The 25421-nt window shown below is 39.9% G+C and overlaps 1 protein-coding gene across 1 annotated transcript in view; it reads left to right on the top strand.

The window, feature by feature from the left end:
* Nucleotides 1–23924, top strand: part of robo2 (roundabout, axon guidance receptor, homolog 2) — a 198762-nt gene extending 174838 nt beyond the window's left edge. Inside the window, 9 exon segments of the mRNA XM_079610332.1 lie at nt 241–366; nt 9103–9262; nt 10246–10509; nt 11500–11708; nt 17078–17263; nt 17866–18024; nt 18854–19108; nt 20536–20730; nt 21092–23924. Coding sequence (XP_079466458.1) covers nt 241–366; nt 9103–9262; nt 10246–10509; nt 11500–11708; nt 17078–17263; nt 17866–18024; nt 18854–19108; nt 20536–20730; nt 21092–21093 — 1556 coding nt within the window. The 3' untranslated portion in view covers nt 21094–23924.
* The last annotated feature ends 1497 nt before the right edge of the window (nt 23925–25421 follow it).

The raw sequence follows: 25421 nt of genomic DNA, 5'->3' as shown, positions 1-25421 counted from the left end.
AATGAGAACATCATAGAGCAGCTGTTGCCGTTGACAGCTTCAAATGATCCCTACATGGGCGGCTCACTCGGTTTGGGAACAGAGCGTCTAAGCGTTGTTACATTGGAAAGAACGGGCATTTGGAATAGGAGTTGTGTGTGAAATCAGTGCTTTGCTCGTTGCTCTAACTGCACGCCCTTGCATGCGCTTGTGCCATCTTGCCCTCCACCTGATCACTTTTTTGCCCTTCGCCTCCACTAGCACTCCTTTTCATTCCTGACTACCGATTGGCTGACGGATTGTCTAATAGAATGCCACACAACCAATCGCAGGATTTCAGCACCACCAGCTCCCACAACAGCTCAGATCGGAGCAACAGTCTGTCAGGTTGGTATTTCACCGGTCCCGGGTCAGCAGCCCACCCGCATCTTTCCTTCAGTCTTCCCCTCTCCCCCTTTCACCTCCACTAACCGTGGTGCACACGCCATGACCCCTGCTGTACACTCTGAATACTGTGCTTTGTGTAATAATTGTGTTCCTCATAGCTGGCATCTCTACTGGATCGATATCCACTGTGTGGATGTACTGTAAAAGTCCTGTTTATCTAATACATTTTTTTTTTAAAAGACACTTTATGTTAACCAGCAGGTTTGTATTAGTGAAATATGGTGCATCACAGCATAGACCTTTCCATAACAGTTTGAGTCCATAAATTCATTCTTAAATAGTCAATTTAATATCAAGAACATCTACACCGTGTCTTTATCTGATGACAAAAGCACATAGAACCCATTATAATCAGTGATGCTGTCTGATTTCACAGATAGTTTGTTTATGGATGTAAAAAATGTCGACAGAATGTAAAGTACTTGCTTTGGCCATTGTTTTGAATGATTGTGTTCTTTTGTTGTGCTTGTTGTTGTCGTCTGTTGTCGGGATGTGGCGATTGGTCAGTTTGGTATTTGTCCTGCCACTCCTCCACTGTGATTGGACGGCTGGGTAAAAAAAATGACAGTGATGAGCGCTGCTACGTTTTACTCAAAGTAAAAAAAAAATGTCCAGCTCTCGTAGAACAGAAAAAAACGGCAAGCTTGTGTGAAATAGACGCTTAGCGCCTTAGCGAATTCAAATACACGGCGCTCCCATTGGAAACCAATTGAAAAAAATGCAAAGAAATGCTTTGGTGGACACACTGCCTTAAAGTTGGAAGAATTTAGCATAACGTTTCTGGTCTTCTCGTTTCACACTTTGGATCCTCATAGTCCTTATCACACGTGAAGGGGGAATTGTGCATGACATGATTCACTCAATTCTTATATTCTGCCTATGTTTGACATGTTCCACAATTCCAGCAACGCATCTTTTGACATTGTCATTAACCTTGTGTTCGCAACGTCAATGCGTTTATGATATAAGCATCGGTCAGTTTTGCCATTGGTTAAAGAAGCCACTCAGAAATGCACACGCACTCTTGAGAGGGTTGATTTGAGCGAATTCCTCCCGTTAATGGTTACAAGCTACAATAAAATTCATGTACTGAAAATTACAATGTCATTTATAGGATACAGAGACGGCCCCCATCCTCTCGTCTCGTTGTCCACGCGGCTCTCTTTCTCCTCTCTAATCAAGTTTCGTGCCAGTGCTTTAGCTGTGCAGTAACCCTACACAGCCTCAGACATTAGATGGGAAGCTCTCCAAGCATCTGGCTCAAGTGTTTCACGGACTACAATTAGGACTACAAGGGTAGATTCAGGTCAAACATCTCAAGCTCTTCAGGCGAGGACTGTTTGGAAGATCGAGATCATGACCAAATCGAGTCGATCTGATCTCGTTTAACCTTTTCGTAAGGTTCTCTAACCTGATTAACATGAAAACTGTTGTCGCATTTCATTATTCATCATTCTGACAATTTATACAGATCATGCTTTCAGAAATATGCATTATCAGTAAAAACTTTAATATTGTTAAAGGTGCATTAAGCAACTTTTCATGTTAAAAATGCCCGTTTTCTAACCCATACATGCTTAAACAATTGCCTGATGGGCTGAATGAGCCCTTCTCTGATCACTGAGATTGTCTCTATAATCTTGTAAAGTAAAATAAATAAGAGGGATTCGGGCCGGAATTTTAGACTGGGCGTGACGTCATGCGCGTTCACGGCACGCTCACATAGCTATGTCTGGCAGGTTTGTGTATTCGCCGGCATTCTCCATAGAAGATGGATTGTATAAGAACCTGCTTGTAGTTCATTTCATACTACAACGCAAACTCCACGTAAGATTAAAAAAAAGAAAACTTTTGTTTAGTGCGTGCACATCTCTGGCTGCAGTTTCGCTTGCCGCCAGAGGTGGCATAGTTCTGCAAAAACTCAGAATATTGCGCTATGCACCTTTAAATAATGTAATATGAATTTTCATGATCCCTCAGACATTTTAATATGCTGATTTACTGCTCAAGAAATTTCTTATTATTGTGTTGGAAACAGTTGTGCTGCTTAATATAAAAAAAATATGTTTTTTTTGAAATAGTTAGTTTGAAATAGATTTTTTGCAACAATATAAAGGTCTTTACTCTCATTTTTGATCAATTTAATGCTGGTAAAAATATTTCTATCAAATAATACCATTTTATTAAAAAAAAAACATTAAATAAGTATTAATAATAGATTTATGACCCCAAACTTCTGAACGGTAGAGTTACAAGTTCAAGATTATACTGTACATTTCATATTTTTTACTGAAATAATTGTTTGGTTATAAGACGGTTTCACATAGGAGGAAAAAGGGAAAAAGAAAAAGAGCTGAGCAAATAAGCAAGGGTCACATTTTGCATTTTCAAAGATTATGCTTGATTGTTTCCAAGCAAACATATGTACTTCATTTGTTTGCTGCGTGTCGTTCTGGCGTGCTATCCCAAACAATTCTGAAATATTTGGACTTTCAATATTGATCCCAGTGAATTGCCAGGCATATTTTCCACACGGATCCTGTGAATCTTTCCAGTGCTTGAGTTTCATTTCATATCACTTCACTTTTAGCATCTGATCTCCTATTATAAATGTAAAGGCAGGTTTTTGATTAATTTAAAGGTGTTGAAGGAGAGCGAAAAAGTAAAACACGTTTCACCCATATCCACTTGTGTGTTTTGAGAGCTAAAATTCACAGCCTTCCTCAGTGAAAAATGTTCTTGTCGTAATCAAAAACGCATGCATTTCCCTGTAATAGTAAAGCCATAAAGTCTTTATACTGCCCCATTAAATGCGAATTATTTTCGAATACTGTTATTACTCCCTTTTCCCACCATAGCATACAATTAGATCATAATTCGTTATACAAGATAGGACAGATCTGAGTTGAGCAAGCTCTCATTGATGTGTTAAAGGTGTGGAACCTCAAGTTATGAAATACAGCCAAGTTCCGTCGCCTGTGATCCGGCCTAGTTCTCGTGTTCGTCCCCCCACAGGACCCTTCCTTTCTGTTTTCCTCACATTTCTTACATTGGTAATTTCGGGAGCTGCCCGACTCCTCAGCAGAGACTCGTTTACATTATTGATGCCCTCTACTCAACAAACAGAGGGAGAACGAAAGGAGGAGTGAGAGAGAGAGAGAGGAACTGAGGGAGTGATTGAGTAATCACGCCATCTCTCCATTTATTGTCCGATGCCACGCGTCACCCAGAGGAACGATTAGGAAACCCAATTACTTCCCCCCACTCCAGCCACTTCTGCCTCTAGCCTGTTGTTATTTTTTTTTTATTACTAGCATGCTTTATTCATCTTCGTTTGACACTTCCATCCCTCCGCAAGACTCCTAATGCCTCCCGCTCTCCCTCGCCCGCCGGAACAATAGCGCACCGTCAGCGAGAAGTTTCCGGCGAAGAGAGCGCTCTCTAATAGGCCGGCTGCCGAGAGTATCATAAACGTCAGCCTCCGTGTGACAAATCTGCCCTAAACTGTGCATAGCTACCGTACTCATCTTATAGCGTTCTCGTTCTTTCTCACTCATTTTTGCTTTTCTTAAAGGGACAGTGCACCCTGAAATGAACGTTTTGAAAACACTAATTCCAAACCTGGATGACTGTCTTCAGTTCAACACACACACTTTTTTAAATCATGTTCTTATTTCCTATGTAAGGACTGCGCAATAAATGTGAACCAAAGCTTTCAAGCTTAAAGGAACACGCCACTTTTTTTGAAAATAAGCTCATTTTCCAACTCCCCTAGAGTTAACCCCCTGAGGTCGGCAAACGCGCGGGCGCGTTTTGCTCGTTTTTTTTTACATAGCAGCAAAATAGACCTAAAATACTCCGTCGGTTTTGGTCATACAGACTTAAGAAATATGAAAAAATAAGCTGTTAAATGTCTACTTTTTTATGTGTCCACTTACATTTGAAATAAAACATTGTGCTTTTGTAAAATAAAGAAAGTAAACAGGGAGTGCTTTATGCCTCTCCGTCTCCTTGAACTTTTTTTCTGAAGCACGTCTCTAAATTTATACAAATCTCAGCGAATACTATTCACTCAGACATGAGCTATATATCTCTATAATCATTTAAGTGTGTAGTTTTAAATTATCTAATTCAAAACTAAAACAAATATTCTCTGTTTATGTAATCTATATAAAAAGAGCGAGAGATCAGTCGTGCTCATTATCGTTCTGGCACCTCATTACTCCGCTAATGTGACACGCCCATCGAGAGCGCGCGCTATTCAAACGCAGATTATCTGAAGCAACACATGCAAACCAGTCAACGCCCACAACAGCTGGACAACACACTCGCTGTGAGGAATAGCTCTGCTAATAATATTGTGATTATCCTGGAAATTTTACCTCAAACGTGCTGGAGTAGCCGAACAACGGATCCAGCTGCAGATCATCAGTAAGGCCGTGTGTCCACCAAAGCGTTTTTAGCCACCTGAAAACGCTAGGCGCTCTGCTGAAAACGCCGAGCTGCGGGCGCTTGAGAGCGTTTTGGCAGCGCAGTTTTTTTTTCAGTTGAGACGCATCGTTGCTATGATACAGAATATCCGTTGGTCCGTGTGGTATTAGTCCCGCCCCTCCTCCACTGTGATTGGACGGTTGGCTAAAAAGTGACAGTGATGAGCGCTGCGTTTTACCTAAAGTTGAACATTCTTCAACTCTCGGCGACCTGTAAAAAACGCCGAGCGCTCAGCACTTGAGCGTTAAATACTCGCTCAGCGCCTCGTTACGCTCCTGGCGTTCTAAAAACGCGGCGTTCCCATTGACAACAATAGAAAAATAAAGCCAGCCGCGTGAAAAAACGCTTTGGTGGACACACGGCTTAAGTGCTTTGTTCTAATCGCGATATGAAATGGTGTCTGTAAACCGCAAAAGACTGTTTAAATTTGAATGGCGTTTCTGTGTTTGAATGAATGAACGGCACATGTGCATGTTGTTGTTTACTAGCCTACAGCTCGCGCGTTTCTGTGTTTGAATGAATGAACGGCACACGATGTTGTTTACTCCAGTTCGCGCGTTTCTGTGTTTGAATGAATGAACGGCACATGCTGTTGTTTACTCCAGTTCGCGCGTTTCTGTGTTTGATGAATGAACGGCACATGCTGTTGTTTACTCCAGTTCGCGCGTTTCTGTGTTTGAATGAATGAACGGCACATGTGCATGTTGTTGTTTAGCTACTAGCCTACAGCTCGCGCGTCTGTGTGTGTGAATGAAACTATATTGCCTACTGAGATGAGTAAAAATCGACTGAATACGTTGAAATAAAATGTCTTTGTATAAGCAACATTTTAAACTGCAAATTAACATTTATGCCCTAATATAGGCTATATTATAAAAGACGATGTTAAAGACGAAATATGAAAGACAACATTTCGTTTTGGATAGATTATAAAGTTTGTACTGCCACATCAAAACCTCATTTCCAAGGTGCAAACAAAATCTTAAAAGGTCAATATAAGCCTTCTCTTTAAATTATTTTTGTGTTTTATTAGTGACAAATTTGGGGAGAGGATAGCCTACATAATCCAAAACTTTCTGAAAATACGAATAAGAATTAACTGCACAATTACTAGAAATGTTTACCTTGGATATTATACAATTTGCAAGCATACACAGTTTGTGGAAAAATACACTTTTTTTTCAAGATGTTTCCAACTCTGAACCAATTCTGTAGTAATATATATGTGTGTGTGTGTGTGTATGTATGTATGTATGTATATATATATATATATATATGTGTGTGTGTGTGTGTGTGTGTGTGTGTGTATGTATGTATATATGTGTGTGTGTTGTCTTTGCATTCTGTGTGGTTCAGTGACACCTAAGGCTCATTAGTATGCAGCATTAGCAGGTCGTCTTTGTCTCCAGGTGTGAATGAGGACATTATTCATGACCTTGTTGGATCATTCACGCCCACCTGCATATTGCCTTTCCAAACAAAAAGTGTCTTACAAAATTTAAATCAATCTATTGTTTAATGTGAACGATTAGCCCGGATGATTTTCAGATCATTTTGAAGTAAATACTCTAGCCGACAAGATCCATTAGTCAAAAGTATTGTGGAAATATGTGAAGTTGGTTGTTTGTGGTCTTATATCAGAACATTTAAGTTTGAGTTTTTTGAATAACCACGCATAAATAATATTCTCTCAAAAATGCAAACATGTACATACATGTTGCTCACATATTATGATAGTCATGTTCGTGCTAAATAGAGTGTAATTACACCTTTGCCATTAATATGTTTATAAGCAACTGAAAAAAATACAAATATCAGGTCATGTCAAAACATCTCAAGGACCCCAAAAACACCTTAGACTCCAGAGGGTTAAACAGTTGAGTTTTACCGTTTTCGAAACCATTCAGCCGATCTCCGGGTCTGGCGGTAGCACTTTTAGCATAGCTTAGCATAGATCATTGAATCTGATTAGACCGTTAGCATCTCTCTCAAAGAAATGACCAAAGAGTTTAGATATTTTTCCTATTTAAAACCGACAGAAAATAAAAATATGCGTAATAATCAAGGAACTGTGCTGCCATACCATGGATGCTTAGCTGTGGACTATTTTCAGGCGCTGCGTAATATCATTGCTCCTGCTGCACCCATGGTACGGCACCACAGTTCCTTGATTATTACGCAGGAATGAGAGTATAGTTCCTAGTCATATCGGCCTAGAAAATCGCAACTTTTAATTTTCTGTCGGTCTTAGTACACTACGTAACTACAGAAGAGTCAAGTTTTAAATAGGAAAAATATCGAAACTCTTTGGTCATTTTTTTGAGAGAGATGCTAACGGTCTAATCAGATTAAATGATCTATGCTAAGCTATGCTAAAAGTGCTACCGCCAGACCCGGAGATCGGCTGAACGGATTCGAAAACGGTAAAACCCAACTGGTTAACTCTAGGGGAGCTGGAAAATGAGCCTATTTACAAAAAAAAGTGGAGTGTTCCTTTAAAAAAGGACTAAAATACATCATAAAATTGAAGTATTCTAAACTTTGAGAAACACACATTTATTCAGTAACAATCTGTCATTTTAGTATTATTTACATATAGTTTTTCCATCAATTAAATTCATTAATTTAAATCCTAACACCATTTTGTAAACTGGATCAACTAATAATCAAATGGGTTAGCCATTTGCCAGTTCATAGCCAGATCACAAAATCCGGTCTGAACTGGGTTTTGTGAACTGACTAGACCAACTGTTTGAAACGATTTAAAAGAATGATTCTCATTGCACCACTAGTTATTTAATGTCAGCAAATTACTCAAATTTGGGACAGACTAATCCTAAAGCACTATAAAATCGTAAAGTACTATTCACAGGGACCACTTTTATTTTGCTTTTGCATCTGACAACCTCAGTGTTTAATTCAACTTATTGACAAGCACAATTCTTCAAATTTCTTTGTGTTCCACAGAAGAAGAAAAGTCATATGGTTTTGGAACAACATGATCATTTTCATTTTTGGGTGAAATATTCCTTTAGGATCCAGGTCTTTTTATAGCCATTGAATGTGATTCAACATGGCTTTTATAAAGAGTTTTTTAGACTTAATGTATAGCCCTGTCAAAGGCCTGGCATCATATTAAATAACATGATGTTTGAAGCCACAGGGTTGCTTGAATCGGAACATTTCCACACGGCAGGGACGATTAGAGGCCATTGGCAGACAGAGGAAGATGATGGCAGATAGGATCCCATACAGTACAAGTACTGCCAGTGAAGGTCCCCCCACCCCACCCATTTGCATTTGGCCGTGTGTCTGACTCCATCAGCCTCAGCTATTTTATGCCTGGCTTGAAACACGGGAGGATCTGGCAACACGCGCCAAAGCACTGGTCACGTCGAGTTTGCCAGCGGCGGCATTAATAATTTACAGTAATGAATCCTGCCGCCTCTGCATGTACTCTGCGGAGGACACGCATATACATCACTTCCTTGTCCCAAATGTCTTCATCTGGCATTGATGGCCGTTACATTTAGATGGTTTTGTTAATTAGATTGTGACAGAAGGGTGATTAATTACTATCCTATGTACTGGTTCTTGGGCAAGTTTGTCATTTGCCAAATCTTTTGTCCTGGGAGATTGTGTGTGCGTCATATTCAAGTTCAACAGCCTTTTTTTTCCTTTCCATCTTTCCATCTTTCACACATTTCTGTTTCTCAGTAGTTTCTTTTCTTAGCATAAATAAAATGAAGGGCATATTCATAAAATGGAACTAGAGTTGCAAACAAAGATATTCCAGCAAGTTGCATGAATGGCAGTTGTGGTAAAAAGGAGGCCATAGGGTTTATTTTTTTCAGTAATTTATTTTTTTGAGTCTTTGAGACATTGACATGCTGTAAACTGTTTCTTTCACCACACAGCCTTGAGATTGATTTTATGGCTGTGTTGGCTCAGAACATTTTGAAAGAAGTTTTGCAAAGAGGAGTTGTATATGCTAAAATACAAGCAATTGCAGTTGACATTGGCATTGCAACAGCCTTCACTTAGTATAGAGAATTTCAAGCACACATTATGTTGGGAATAAATCAGTGTTTTTTTTTTAGTGTGAAAACATGGAAATGACCAAATCACGTGACACCATTTTGTGTACAAGCTCTAACTAATATCTCCAACTTTTTGCTGTTGTAGGCGGGAAAGGTGGAAAGAAGAAGAAGACCAAAGCAAACGCCAAGCCCCCCAAGATGAATGGCTCCAACTGGGCAAACGTTCCACTGCCTCCCCCTCCTATCCACCCTCTTCCAGGCACGGAGATGGACCACTACGCCTCAGAGCACCATGATGGAGGAGGGTAGGGTCCTGAGTCACTCATTCAGCTCTACTTAGTAGTAATAGCGACAATCCACACTGAAAATTAAATGGTCACATCTATAATATCTAGAGATGATGATCCATGTAATTAAGCATTGAATTTCCCCCCATCAAGTTTAAAATAAAAACGGCCATGATGTGCATAGGAAACTGTTCAACATCTCATTCTTGCTAGCTAATACCTTCTATAAATCCACTAATGGTATTTATTTATTCCTCTGAGAGTTAATCAAGCTGCTAGCACTAAATGATTTATTTGTTGTCCATTATAAATAGATGGAATGTTTTTGCCAGTGTGTGATAATCTTAAAACCTTGTTTGACAAAATATTCACGCTCAGCAACTTTTAATATACTTTCGCCAATCGCCACTGACGACACTCCACTCTGGTCTGACATCAGCGTCGGCCCATCTGTACAGTTAAAAGAAAACATGAAGGTGGTGATACAAATTAAACATCCTTCTCGAGAGGTGTGCTTGCCTTTCAACCCTGTTAATTTCCATCTCGGAGAGTCATCCAGCTTAATAGGCTCTCTGGCAAATGAGTAGTCTTCTACGCTGTAAATCTCGCCACTGTCTTTAATGGCTTCAGATTAAAACTGTTATGTCCTACGGGATGTGCACTGACAAATTCCTCTAATGAATGTTGGCTTTATGACATGTATTATTTCAGCATGTCTAAGCACAGTTCTGGGAAATAAAAAGCAAAGTTGTTCTGCTAGATCAGCCTGTATTAAAGAACAAGTAAAGCTGTAAAAATCCCTTTAGATCTTTTGGATTTAACCTAATATGTACACCATTACCACTATGCTGTTAAACATGAGTCTCACTATATCCATAACTGTTGACTAGACTGACATTTAAAAAAAAAGAAAAAGTCATGCCTAACACACAACTGGCAGTGGGGTGCCACAGGGACTCGTATGTGGTCCATTTTCATTTTGTTTCTGTCTTTTGTTCCAGATATGATAGTGATGGTTGGGGCCCGCCATTGCCAGTGCAGACATACCTCCATCAGGGTTTAGAGGATGAGCTGGAGGAAGAGGAAGAGCGGGTGCCAACTCCTCCCATAAGGGGCGTGGCCTCCTCCCCTGCAGCAGTTTCCTTTGGCAAACAGTCCACAGCCACACTGAGCCCATCTCCACGTGAAGAAATACAGCCCATGCTCCAAGCCCACCTGGATGAGTTAACCCGCGCTTACCAGCTGGACATGGCTAAACAGGCTTGGTAAGGATCTGAGTTAAAGGTGAATTGTTTTACCGCAGAGATGCCGAAATCAGGATCCGGCGGCATTTTTTATTTTATTATTATTATGTTTTAAAAAATGTAAAATGTAATTTGATTTAAAAAAAAATATTAATACATTTTTTTGATTATTATTTTTTGGGATACATCTGCACTAGAGGCATCAAATGCAAATGTAAAAAATAATGGCTGTTTAACTTTGAAGATCTGATTTTTTTTTACTAGCACCGCACCCCATTTTATTACACCGCATTTGTAAGTAGTTTTCAATAAAAGCAAGATATTAAATGAAAAAAAATGTGAATGCAGCTGAATTAAATATGAGAACAATTCATAGTCGTCCACCCCAGACTGTGCAAAGCATTCTTATAAAGCGTCCATGCTAAACCCTTGCTTCAACCTGTCTTTCCGAGAGAAATCGACTTCCGCTTATTACAGTCGGCACTGTAAGGGAATGGCCTCCACTTGTCAGGAGGAAGATGTCATGTTACCGCCATAATGAGTATGTTGCTCAGTGCGTTTTTGACGACTGAGAAGAGCCCATAATTATATCCGAATCCTGGCACAGACCGCATCAAAGCAGAAGCACTGCACAAACACACTCGATCCACATATATATAGACACACAGTGGGGCTGTCATCGAACCTAGCTGTCTAGTGGGTGACAGCCACAGCAAAGACATGCCTGTGGTGGTTGCCATTGTATCCTCTTCAAGCTGCAATTAGTAGGTCATTGTGTTAGCATGCAAACCATGGCACTGCTGAATTAGCCGAATTGTCCCAATTCATCGGAGAGATGACAAGGAATGTTCTAGGAAAACCACATTTCGCCTGACAGACAGCACTCCCCACGCATTTCTCTTTTGTCTGGGCTTGTCGCTCATTGACACCTTTTGTCTCCAGCTGACAACCCTTGAAGCTATTGCTTGGTTATGCATGGTATGTTCATGTTTGACTTCGAATTCCCCGCAGGCACATGCAGGGTGGGCCTTACCCGCCCCAGGCCCCCGCGCCACCCGTGGGCTACATCTCCAGCACCCTAGTGTCCGATATCGAGACAGACCTCCCTGACGAAGACGACGACGAGGAGGAGGATGAAGGATATGAGATGTCGCCGTCAATTAGGGGCATCGAACACACACCAGGCTCCAGCATGGACAACTTGGACAGCTCTGTTACGGGTAAGCGTACATTTTTGTGCACTTTTGTAATTAACTTGTCAATTCTATGAACAATTCCTGTGAAAGAACATGAAGACTTTCTTTAAAACAAGCATAAAGCCCTTATCTAAACCTTTAAACAGTGTTCAGTTTGGTGCACAGTCAGATGTCCGGTGCAGATTGCGTTCTCTCACTGCATGTACTCTAAGCACTGCAGGGGTGTCCATTTCATTTGCTCATTATCCCATCCGTTGTCCTCGTAATCTGGGATTTCTATCTCTCTTCAATCATTTCAGGACTCAGTTTGAACCCAGCATGGAAGGTAGAGAAAAAAAAAATGGTTATTTTTTTTATTTATTAAAAAAGTTAATTAAAATGCAGTCCATTTGGTCAGAGACACCAAACGATATGATCTACTCGCATATCAAATTACAATTCAACAGAATGTGCGTGTAAAGATAAGACAATAAACCAGAGGTACTGATCTCTAATCTAAACGCAGCATATTTCAGTCCAGCGGGCACTTTGAGATAGTACTGCTGATGTTTTACATGAGGAGCGGGTGTGGTTTATTCACTTTATGTTTTGCTCTGCTCGTCTGTAAATACAGTTGCTGGATTTGTTTGTCATTGTCATGCTGTATTGATTTCCACCTCACCTGAGAATGGGCGCGTTTGTTCAGGCATTTGGGGATACACTCTGATCACCATAATGAGGAGTGATAGACTAAAAGATTAAACAAGGGGGGAGTAAAGAAATTAAGGAAATTGAAGCAAATCATTTTACTCAATCACAATCCTCATTGCTTCCGTTTTCCCATGAAGATTTTGAATAAATCTCACGTTCAGGACTCCATTTCCCCATTGAAGACAGGAGGCACCATTTCCATTTTACAACTTATTGAAAGGGTTTTATGGGCCGTCTGTCATAAGGGACACGTGAAGGGTATGACATTGGGTGGTTCGAAAATAAAAGCCCTCTGTTCTCTAATTTACCACAGGACTGAGGCAAAATGGGACAGTGCTGCTTCTCTAATCAGGCAGAGACGTATGCATTATTATTGGATGGATGGATGGATGGATGGATGGATGGATGGATGGATGGATGGATGGATGGATGGATGGATGGATGGATGGATAGATAGATAGATAGATAGATAGATAGATAGATAGATAGATAGATAGATAGATAGATAGATAGATAGATAGATAGATAGATAGATAGATAGATAGATAGATAGATAGATGTCCTTCCTAAAGAGACACATAAAACAGTTTTAACAACTTAAGTTAAGGAGGAACAAAGATCCCTGGAACATATTTTTCTTTATTGTGCTTGATTATTTATTGCATGCACAACCCTCAGCAGATCAGTGAGTTTGTGAAACAGTGAGGGTGTTTTATAGGAGTTGTAATGCGAGCAGTGAGCTCACCGTCCTGCTCCACTCCGCTCCCATAAACCCTTGCACCGACTGCAGATCGCGAGGTCACGTGTCCTGAGGCGGGCGTCTCCGCCTCCTCGTCAAGGGGAATGATTACGATGCTTAATGATATGCAGATGAGGGCTCGGGGCAGTGTAAATCAGCTTTAGTGGCGGCAGGGTGTTGGATGAGTTTTACAACTGCATTTAGCTGAGCTGTGAATATTAACTGTGTATTATCGAAACGTTCTGACAGTCAAAAATAGCCTTTTTCGAATTCATAAAATGTCATATTTTTTGTATTAGCTCCATATTTATAGTACTGTAGCTACAGTATTGTAGCTTCAAAACGTTTGCCGTTTGTGACTGCCAACTCCAAATTAGCAGCAATTTGCGGGAAGCTCTCTTCATGGTACGCCACGGCGTATAAAAACATTTGGGTTTGCGAACTTGAATGTATTTTGGCCGGAGAACGGTTATTGTTTTGCAGCTGCCAGCATTATTATATGGCGAAGAGTGAAAGCTTGGTATTTTCAGGGATGTGTTTTTGGTGGCTGGTTGTTAGAGGGGATGTCGTCTCTGGAGGAGGCAGGAGGCGCTGAGGCGTAGTGCAGGTATTCTGCAGGAGCCGTCCCTTCTGATGTGGAGCTCTGTACCTGCCTCTGTCTCTGCCAGCACATTCGATTCATTATATGCAGTCTTGCTTTGCTGAGAGACGGTCTCGAGGGACTCAACTTTTTTATTTTTTCCTTCTTTTTTTTTGCAAAACAAAGCCATATGCAGTTTCTGAGAAAATTAAAAGGAAGAGACTGCCAGAAAGAGTTTTCCTTCTTTCTTTTTTTTGTCCGCATCCTATTATTTTCTCTTTTAGACGAGAGAAACACGAGATATATGTTGGTGCTTTGAAAATCTTTGTTATGTTTGCAGGTATTATAATATGATTTTTTTAGGGGGGTTATATGCTAGCAACAAGCAGTATTTAGGCCAGGCAAGTTTATTTATATAGCACATTTCATACACGATGGTAATTCAGAGTGCTTTACATAGAAGAAATTAAAATAATCAAAAGAAATAAGAATAATTAAAACAGTAACAGTATTGTAGCTTCAAAACGTTTGCCGTCTGTGACTGCCAACTCCAAATTAGCAGCAATTTGTGGGAAGTTCTCTTCATGGTATGCCACACCATATAAAAATATTTTTATAAAAACATCACGCCATATAATTTTTTTTTTTTAAACATTTTCATTTATACTGTAAAGTATACTGTATTTACTTTGCAGTATAAATGTGGTGTTACAGATTTTAAGTGATAATAATGATTAATAATAATAAAAAATATTAGTTGTAGTAATATTATTAAATAATTTTTAAAAGCGTTTAGTTGTCCTCACAGACAGCAAGCGAATCCGAGCGCTGATGATACGTTGGATTCTAGAGTAGAGGTGTGAATAATAAATTCTAGCCATTTCATTCTTAACCAACGTACAATTAGAAACGGAATAAAACTCGAGCGTTTGAACCACAGAACACACATCTCCAAGGCATATTGCTCTGTGACGTGTCAACGGTCACTTTGGCCGGGTAGTGTTTATAGCATAGGGGGCGGGGCGCTTTAAATTCTAGAGAGCATTTGATTGGACAGAAGATGTGATGAGAAACTGAAGTCCGCAGTGATGTCATAAAAATCCGTGATCCATTTTAGCTGTAAGTTTTGAATGCTTATATCTCCTAAATGTGAATCTTGTCATTGTTTTGGAATACACCATCGTATTCATAACATTAAAGCTACAGTATGTAAGATTTTAAGCCACAAGAGGGCGCTGTTTCAAACAATAACAAAGGCGAAACTTGATGACGCTATGAAGGACAGTGGAACGATGGGAGATGTCGTTTTCAACATCCAGAGACGTATGGAATTAATGAATCATGATCACGGATGAGCTAACTTATTAGTTTTTGTATTACCTGTACGTCTGAACGCAAAATTTTATGTCATGATAATGAATTAACTACAAGGAATGCGAAATGTTATGCAATAGTATCCTGTTACAGCTATTTGTCAAATGATTTGTTAGGTTAATGCTGTGTAGTTTTAGGATGTTTATAGTTAATGAAGTGTTGTTTTACGTGTTCAAACCAATCGTAGTAAAATTGAATTTGAACGGACATTTGCAAGTAATGGCTTAATATTTTTTAACAACAGATATCCGATTGTATTTAATTGCACTGCCATAATCTCGGTCACGGACTGACCGGCCAATGTGGGCCGGCCCACCTGGTACACATATTAAAATAATGACGGAAATCATAATAGCTATTACATGCGTGGGTGCGGGGACGTGGCCGACAATTTTGTATAATTTCTAATGTTGATGTATCACATCACGATAGTGTCGTGGGTAAGTGTTCCATCATATAACGTGGGAGACCCGAGTTCGCGTCCCAGCTAGAGCAACTTTACTGATTTTGTCCCCCTTCTTTCTCTCTCACTCGCGAAGCTCTCTCCATCTCGAAAACGCCACACCGATATTTATCCTTGTTTTATTCCTCCGTTTGTCACAAATTCTGCGTGTCTCCCCATATGGACGCTTCTTTTGTTGGCACTTCAATACTCGCCAAAGAGTAATCGTGATTCATGATGTACACAACAGCTATAACCACCACTTCCGCATTTGTCCACGTGATATTGCGGAAACCAAGCATAGAGCGGATATTGCGTCACTGACAGGCGACATTTTTTTCCGGGACGGACAATTATTTAAAATTGGAATATCTCTGAAATAAAAAATCTTTGGAGACTTTTGGAATATTGTAAGTACATAACTGCAGGAAATATATCACACTGTCCAAGTGATTTTTGGATCTTTTATTACAAAATTGTTACATATTGTATCTTTAAGGCTAACATATTCATACTAAAGTCTAAAAAAAACTAAATATTTTATTTCAGGGTGCCTTTAAAAGCTGCATTTTTTAAAAACTCAATAATGTTTTGAAAGCACTCCAGTGTTTGTAGTGTCACCAAGACCTAGGCTACAAATCTGTCAACGAGACCTAATTAGCTCAATGTTGAATCTTGAGATATACTTGAAACTATAAAAAATATTATCCAGGCAACACCAGTAACCATTGTAACCCTCTTAACTTTACTCTCGGATCATTAAACAATAGTCGCGCCATCTCACATCATCTTCCCCGAGGATGTTTGTGCCGGGTTGCTATCAATCAAAAAAAAATCCATGCCATAAATCTGACAAGTGCCAAAGAAGAAGAACAGCACGTAGCCGTGTGGTTGCTTTGATCATGCTGCGTGTTTCTGTGTGAGATATCAGCTGCTTCACCTCAGGCCGCGTGCAGGTGCGTGCGTTCCTTCCCATCAGAGCAATCAAAAGGAAGTGAGGTCGTGATGTGTAGTCAGGTGGCTGGTGGGAGTTTATATGCAGGATGAAAGCAGGACAAGTTACTTGAGAGAAAAAAAATGCCAGAACAGCTCAGATTAGTGAACCAACCCCAAAAAAACCTTCTTCAGTAATATTAAATTACATTAATGTTTTTATTAATGAATTACGCGCATGTAACAGCGTTTTTTGTGTGCATTGGTGTTTCCCTTTTTTATTTTTTTGGTTTTGTTTTGGCTGTATTCTGTAATCTACCCTACTCAGCCATTTTGTTGTGGTTATTAGTTTCATAACAGTGACTACCTGCTAATTTTGAAGGTGGCTGACGCATCTCTTGTCAAACATAACTCACCTGTGCTCGTCTTTATTCAGATGTTTATCCTCTAATCATTCCCAGCACACATTATAAAAGTATTTTTCCATTCGCCTTCATAAAGGAATCAATAACTCATTAGTGTGTAAATATTACTAAAGCATATATCCTGTCTCAGTGTATACATCCTGTTTTTCTGGAAAACGATATACTAGAAAACCTAGTCAATCTAACGCCCATGCGGCCGCCTCCCTCCAGGCTCTATGGTGAACGGTTGGGGCTCGGCTTCAGAAGATGATGACAGAAACTTCTCCAGCAGGAGGTCTAGTGCCGGCAGCTCCTCTGACGGCTCACTCTTCACCCATTGCAGCTTTGCGCGAGCCCTGGTGGCGGCCGCAGACAAGGCTGGTTACCGTCTGGACGGCACCAGCCTGAGCAAGAGAGGTCGGTTTGGAGGAAACAAAGGAATCCGAGACTGGAAGTCTGGTGTTTGTTGACTGCAAAATGGCTCAGTCTTAACAGAATGCTTCTTTTCTGCTTTCTGATTTTACGCTGGTGAACTCTTGCTTTTATCTGAAGGGTTTTTGAAAGCGGCATGGTGCAAATACTAACATCTTCATGGATTTGCTTGGTGGGTTTTGGCGACGACTGTTTTCACTTAGCAGGGTTTTGGTTCTATGCTTTCAGTTTACACTGCGAGCGAATGAATTAACTGGGAACAGATCCGCTTATGTCTTCAGATTCTTTTTATAATGTACTTCATGTTTGACTTTGTTCCTCTTTCTGACTATAATACTCTTGACTGTTTAGAACTTTATCCACAGATATTCAAGAAGCCACTTTCACAATCCTAAACCTTTTCTCCAAACAGGCTGCGCGATAGAAATGAAATGTACTGATTGATTCTGCTGCTTCTGAATCAAACTAACAAGCTGTCTGCCCTACTTCTGAGCAACATACCATGCTTTCCTCTCAAAATTCGTTTACCATCTCTAGCTTTTCAATAACATTACGGCTAACCACAGTTCTTTCTTTGCTCCCTGCAGATAAAGGTCTACATCATAGACCTCGTCCCGCTAGCCCGTTTTCCACAGATGGAAGTACGGTGGGCACACACAGCCTTGGTCACCAGAGGGCGCCGAGGCCCACCCGTAAACACAAAGGCCCTGGCACTGCCCCGAACCGCCGCGATGCCAGCGCTGATGGTGAACTTAAGTCCAGTTTTAAATGAACAGATAATACCAAAGCCTGGTTTACACTAGATAACCGATCTCTCTTGCATGCTTTATTGAATTACATGGGCAGTTCACCGTTGATTTACTCACCCTCAAGCCATCCTAGGTGTATATGACTTTTAGACTAATACAGTCTATACAATATCCTCGCTCTTACAAGCTTTATAATGGTAGTGAATGGTCTTCCAATATTTTTAAGCCCAAAAATGTGTGTACATTCATAATAAAAGTAATCCACATGGTGTTAATAAAGGCCTTCTGAAGCGAAGCTATGAGGTTTTTTTAAGAAAAAATCCATATGTATGACTTTATAAACTAAAATAACTAGCTTCCACCACATGGCCTACGCAAGTCGACTTGCTCCAAAAGAGTAACTTCTGACACGATATATGACGTAGGAGTAGCGTAAGCTACGCCTCTCGTGATTCAAACAAGAACAAGATATTTTTTAATTTATCTCCGATTGTGTTCGTCTGAAAGAAGATAGTTATATATACCTAGGATGACTTGAAGGTGAGTTAATCATGGGATAATTTTCATTTTTGGGTGAACTATCCCTTTAATGTAGTAGTCATCATTGGTTAAAGGAGACAGATGGGGTCATAAGCAAATGCATTTAGCATTAGCAAATATCCAAGCCATTAAAATCATTTATCAAATAGAATGAAATCAATATTACTCCTTTGAGACCATTTATGTAGATATAAAAGACACATACTGTCAAATTATGATAAATGCGTAATGTACAATGGAAATTATGTTCCTGCACTTTGCATTCACATTCTTGCTTCCATCACAGATCTGCCTCCACCACCAGAGCCTCCACCCTGCCAGACAGCTCGTGTCCAGGGGGCGAGGAACTTGCCCAACCCCTCTGACCGCAAAGCTTCCTCCTTGGAGAGGCAACCCATGATGGGCCTGGAGGAGATGAAGTGTTCCTTGGACCGGCAGGCCCGAACCTCACTGGAGCGCCACCGACAAGCCCAGGACAGACTGGGATCTATAGAGAGAGGAGAGGAGAGCAGAAGAGGACAGAAAAATGGCCATGTTTCAGGTAGGATGACGGACAGTTTACCTTGAATGTATGACAGACTTCTGTTGACAGTTTGGGGTCTTAAATTGAGACATAAAGGATGTTGAAATGGTTCCAAGCAGGGGATACTAGTTAGGCTAACTTGTCCACCAAGGGATTCTTGGTCAACCAGCTTGAAGGGAAAGACCATTTTGGTCAACCATCTTCCAAGAGTTTAGGTTTTGGTTTACTTCCAATCCTGCTCCTGGAGGGCCAAAGTTCTGCAGAGTTCAGCTCCAGCTAATCAATAGCTTCAGAATTTTTTGGAACAGGTTGGAGCAAAACTCTGCAGGAAGGTGGCCCTCAATGCCCAGGTTTGGACAGGCCAAAACCAAAATAGTGCTAACCGATTTCAGCACCAAGACTTCCTTAGTCAACCAGCAGGATTATTTTGGTCAACCAACTTCCAAGAATCCAAACTAGCACAAGCATGCTGTTCAACAGTTATTCCAATCCTGCTCCTGGAGGGCCAAGCTAAACTCTGCAAGAAGGTTCCTAGGCCACTAACAAACTAGTCCTAAACAATTTAGGTCTGAACTTGATCTTCCGCACCAAGATTCCTTAGTCAAGCAGCTTGTCCAGAAATAAATTTTGGTCGTCCAGCTTACAAAATTTGAAAACTTCACCAACTAGACTAGCACCAAACTATCTCTAACCAGCCTGGACCTTGTCTTCAGCAGATTTACTTCCTTTTAAATGGCACAAAATGTTTTATGAAAGAACTGAACCTGATCTTACATGTCCAAATGAGTTAAATCAGCCTGACACAGAAAACACGCTCTTAATTCAGCAGAGCAGGTCTTTAAAATATTATCTTGCTATCGTGGTCATCAGAGGCAGATGTTTGACAGCGCCAGCTGTGGACCCTTGGCATTCATTTACGGTCCCTGCTGTAAGGAGGCCAAGCTGGAGCAAACAGATTGCCTTGTCTCCCCCTCTTAGTGAGCTCTTCCATGGCCAACACTGGCCTTCTCCTGGAACTAACAGACAGGAGGCACACTTAGCTGCACAGATGTACTCTAATCGTTCCAGCCCTCATTTTTCACTGTATACACACACGCTGCAGTGAAGCCGAGCTCCATCTGTGCCTGTCTGATCATTAGGATCCACCATTCTGGGTTTCCATCCCAAACGAAGCATAAAGAACTAGGCCTGGATCTGGCTTGACACAGAGGGGGATGTGGGTTGGGCAACCCGTCTGGTTTGGTCTCATATGTCTTCATTTTCATCTTAAACGTTGATGTGAAGATATGTTTAGCCGTCTGAACGTCTTGCTAATGAGATCAGTTCGGTCAAAGCTGGCAAGAGTTGGTCACCTCAGTATTAGTCAGAGAGAAACCAATCATGGACATATTCCAAGCTGGAAAAAGCCACACACAAAAAAAAATGTATATTTTGTATGTTTTCAGAAGAGGCCATATTGCCATACAACAAACCGTCATTCCCATCCCCCGGGGGCCACAGCTCGTCTGGGACGGCCTCCTCTAAAGGGTCAACGGGTCCTCGGAAAGGAGAAGGGACGAGGGGACAGCACCAGCGCTCCACCACAGAGCAGGGTGAAAGCAGCTACATGGGGACCAACGCGCAGTACTCTGGAGAGTTATGTGAGTCTGAATAGGTTATTCTGGCACAACTTCAATATCAAAGCTGCATGGAAGTAATAAAGCACTAACAAGTTAACAAGCAACACTTGCTGATTGAAAAATTAAAATTAAATTTGTTTTTAGACAAAGCTAATTATATTAGTTACCCAACTAGTTAGCACTTTTTCATAGGTGTAAATGAAACATGCCAAGTTTCTATATAAAACGTGATTAAGAAAAAAGTAATTATAAAGTTTGTGCAGGTGTTTTTTTCAGTTTCTTAAATTCGGACAGTGAATTTGAAACTAAGGTGTGCATCAATTTTTCATTATTTTTACATTTTTCAAAACTGACTTTCATGTTCACTTTGTATTGTTTACAGAGTGAGCCTTTTGGATGGAAACTGAAGAATGCCTTTATCTGTTCTGGAAATGCCTCACCTGCTTGGCGCAGTGGACTCGTGAAGCGTCAGAAGGAAGAAGGGGGGAAAAAAAGAAAAAAATATGAAAAGGACAAACTGTAAATGTGATGTAAAGATGGACATGCAACCCACAAGATCCGCAACATCCCTCACCTTCCTCCTTTAACTCTTCATTCACAGAAAAAGAAAATGTTAGGGGCGAAAAAAGAAAACCAACGGAAGGCCTGAGATCTGAGTCACCCAGCGTTGGTGAACTTGCGGAAAGGAAATCGAGTTTCCTGTAAATATATTCTTGACATCGGAGATTGAAAATGACATTATTGTTATTGCATTGCTATGCAAGCCGAGTTCTGTTTCTGCGCTCTCCTCCCTCTTACGCTGTTGGTCGTTTGTATGATATGTGAATTGATGGGCTGTGGTGCCATAGAAATTATGTTGTCATCCATCATTTGTTAATACTTCTCATGAATTAATTGTTGTCATTATAATAATTATTATAATTAATTATTTTCTTTTGCACTGCAATTTTGGTGATAAGCACAAAACCATGGCTCCTGCTGACATGAAGAATTGGAGGAAAAGAAATGTGAAGGGGAGTTTCTGTACTGTAACTAGAGATGAGAAAATATATAACCGTGTACAGAGATATATTAAGAGATGCCTGAGTCTATGCTGGCGGGAAGACTTACTGTTCTGACGAAACGAGTTACGAACTTTCCTGCGAGAGGAACCAGACCCTTTCCATGCTGGAAATAGGCCGAGATGGGTTCGGAAACTGTTTTGCAGGGAAATTTATTCTAAGTGGTTCTCTTTTCAACACATCCAGCTACCCCTACTAGTTAATACTACTCAATCTAGTCCAATTGGTAAATATTTAGGCCAGATCTTTGAACTACACTGGACTACAGGTACCAACTTTGCCTCTTCCCTGGCTCACCGTTTGCCGCTTGCTTTTGTTTTGCATTTAGTATTGTGGCTATTTAATTTGGTCCATCTGAGCATAGCGAAATTAATAGACACCAACATGGCTTATGTTTGGAGGTGAATTGTTTTTTTAACTTGCAAGATAATTGGGCTTTATTATTTTATTTATTTGTTTGATCTCCACTTCAAAATTTGATTACAAGCACTTGAAACGCGAGTAATTTAAAAGCCATATGAACAATACAACGCCCCTGCCTTCCCGTAAGGCTCCTGCCTTACTCTAGAGAGGTTTTGTAGACGTTACGATCACCGTGCTTGTCCTGAGATTCTGCGTACGTCTCAGATCACGAGTGGAGAACGAAGTCAGGTAACTTAATTTCGATTTTCTTTTGTTGAGCACTTAATGTACCTTGTTTTTTTAAATATTTCTGACGATGTCCCAAAGCCTTGTTTTCAGGTTCTACTTTACCTATGCAGGGCACTGAATCACTAGGATCCATAAACAAATCCACATTCATTGGTATATTGATTCAGATATTTGTCCTGTAATCACATGCGGAAGTCTCAAAATGACTGTATCGAGCTAAAGCCAATAACATTTTGCCTTTGACTTTGCAAAAATACGGCAATATCTTTCACACGATCGCTAATGCGTGGCGGTCGTGCGATTTTTATTTTTTAACGATTTTTTTTCCACGTCCTCGGTGTGGTGTAAAATGTCAATCAGACCTCCAGAAAACGTTTCCACTGTCTTCGGCCGCTACATACAGTACGTTTACCGAACAGCCCAGTTTGGTTCTTTTCGCTTGATGAAATTTTACATATATAAATATATTATAAAAACAAAATGTACAAAAGGCTGCTCAAAAAAGGATATTTTTTACTGTGGAATCTTCAGGAGTTACTGGTGAAATGACTGTTTTCTTTCGTTATTTCCGTCTTCGTTTTTGTACAACGTTACTGAGGAGAGCTCTCCCAGACCGGGCCGACGTCCCATCCCACGTCTTTCTCTCAGAATTCACATCATTTCCACGCTAGTGTCCAGCAGTCTGGAATAATGAGGTGCGAACGAGTATCTCAGGTGATTTTACATCTATATCGGTGGTGTTGATGTGGGTGTGTATAAATGTATATATTCATATGCATCCTCACGTAAGAGAGTTCATTCCATGTTCGCTATTGAAACGTTTCTCCACCCCTTGTACCTGATGGATTGCTATGCTCTCTCTTCCTTTTTGGCCCTGTCGACAGTGGTTTTCCATTCCTTTCTCTTCCATCTGAAAACGTGCCGGTACACTAAATGTCCATACGACAAAGATGTCACTTACAGAACATACCAAAATTAATATTGATATTTCTAATGTCTAATGCATTTTAGTGTCTTTTTTAATACTTGTTTCTTTAAACATCACAGTGTTGTTGTTTTTTTGTATTTATTAAGATAATAAAGGTATATTGTGAAAAATGCATAAAGGTTTGTGGCGTTTTTTTCTCCATCGACGATTTCCTGCACGCTTACTCCGTTTCACACCAAGGCTTTGTTTTCACGGGCTGAATCGGCTGAATTTGAGATGCTCAGATCATTTTTTATCATTTGTATGCGCAAGCTCCCGCTGCTTTCTCAACAGAAAGGCAACAAAAGGATGATAAATACAGAAACGCCGACAAAAGTCATCAATCCTTTCCTGAAATGGCACACATACTGTTTTTTTAATGCCATGTGCTCTTTGTCTGTCCCCCTTTCCCTCTGTACTTTAATAGCCTAATACATGTTTTTCCAGAAATATAGAACAAGTACTATAAGAACTGGAAACTTTTCAAGGAAATCTCTTGAATTTCCTTGTATATGTATTCTATATAGGACCAGATAGATAGATGTGTATGTATGTATGTGTGTATGTATGTACTGTATGTGTGTGTATGTATGTATGTATGTGTGTATGTATGTATGTCATTTTACAGTTACAGATTGTTCCTTATTTATTTATTGAGTTGTTGTATTATTGATTTGACCTATTTTTCTATTAAATGTTTATTGTTAAATTGAAAGCCTCCCCGTTATTATGTTGCTTCACCTTGAGCCAGGTGGACGTAACATATGGATGTCAAATGATCACATCATTACAGGAAGTTGGTAAAAAAATATTCTATTTATTGGTAATATTAACCGTTAAATGCATGAATGTTTCACCAATCATTATTACATATTCGGGTCTTTAGTGACCCGAATCTGTATCTAACACTGATGGATCTCTGCCTGTCGCAATAATTTAAAACTCTAATGATATTAGAGTAACAATTACAGAAGAATAAAATAAAGCATATTTTGTTATCTCTTGGAGCTTGTAAGGCTTTAAGTTTGAGCAGATGTTTTATACCATCATCACTGTCCTCATAAGAGCTCATTTCCCAGTAGATTCAGCATCTGGCTCATATTCAGACATGTTCTCAAAACTATAATTTTCAACATCTTCAGAATCAATATTCTGATAGCTGACAGCTTTCACCAGATCCAGTGACAGTGACACTAATATTTGATCGCGTTCAGAACTTGCTCTGCAGTAAATCACTGAGCCATTTCAAGTTTTGCTGATGATACTTCCTATTCTTTTGTTTTCTGCCTGCGGTAACTATGAGTGAAACGTCACTTTCATCATTGTGTTTCAGAAAGTTTGTGCTAGCTTGTGGAATAAAGGTGAATTGCACTTACTCAGTCATCAATGATTCAATTATTGTTGTGCAGAAAAAATATATACTTGCAAATTTAAAAATTTAACATTAAATGGAAAAATAAATGGAAAAACAGGCATTATTACATGGTATATAATGAATTGGTTGATGAATACTAAGAAGGTTGATGTCTAACTTAAAAAAAAAAAATTATGAGGAGGGGGGTAGTGAATGTCATCCTAGGTCACTAAAGACCTGAGGTATGCGTTTAAAACATTATCATTTCTAAAGATGATCTAAAACAAACAGGCCATCATTTACTTAATGCCATTCCAAACCCGTATGACCTTTTTTCCTTTGTATAACATAAAAGAGGTGTTTTATTAATTGCAATGTTGAGGTACAATCCAATGCTGTTTGATGACATATAATAGTAAATGACACTTTTTTGGATAAACTACTTGACCACAAAGATGATAGTGATGTTTTGTCACTTTCAGACATTTCAAACTGATTGTTTTATTCTTTAATGGGTACTGCTTAGATTCAGACCATGAATGAAAAAGGGACTGAATAGAGAGAAAAAGGAACTAGCCTTTGTTTTCACTGAAAAATGGGTGTTTTTGCATTTACGCCATAACCCGGCTTGTGTTTTCATTTATTCTGACCCTTTGAGTAAACTACACTGTTGTAAAAG

This window comes from Phoxinus phoxinus (assembly GCF_949152265.1).
Source record: "Phoxinus phoxinus genome assembly, chromosome: 4".
In the NCBI taxonomy this organism is placed as follows: domain Eukaryota; kingdom Metazoa; phylum Chordata; class Actinopteri; order Cypriniformes; family Leuciscidae; genus Phoxinus; species Phoxinus phoxinus.
This window is presented reverse-complemented; position numbering and strand designations above follow the sequence as displayed.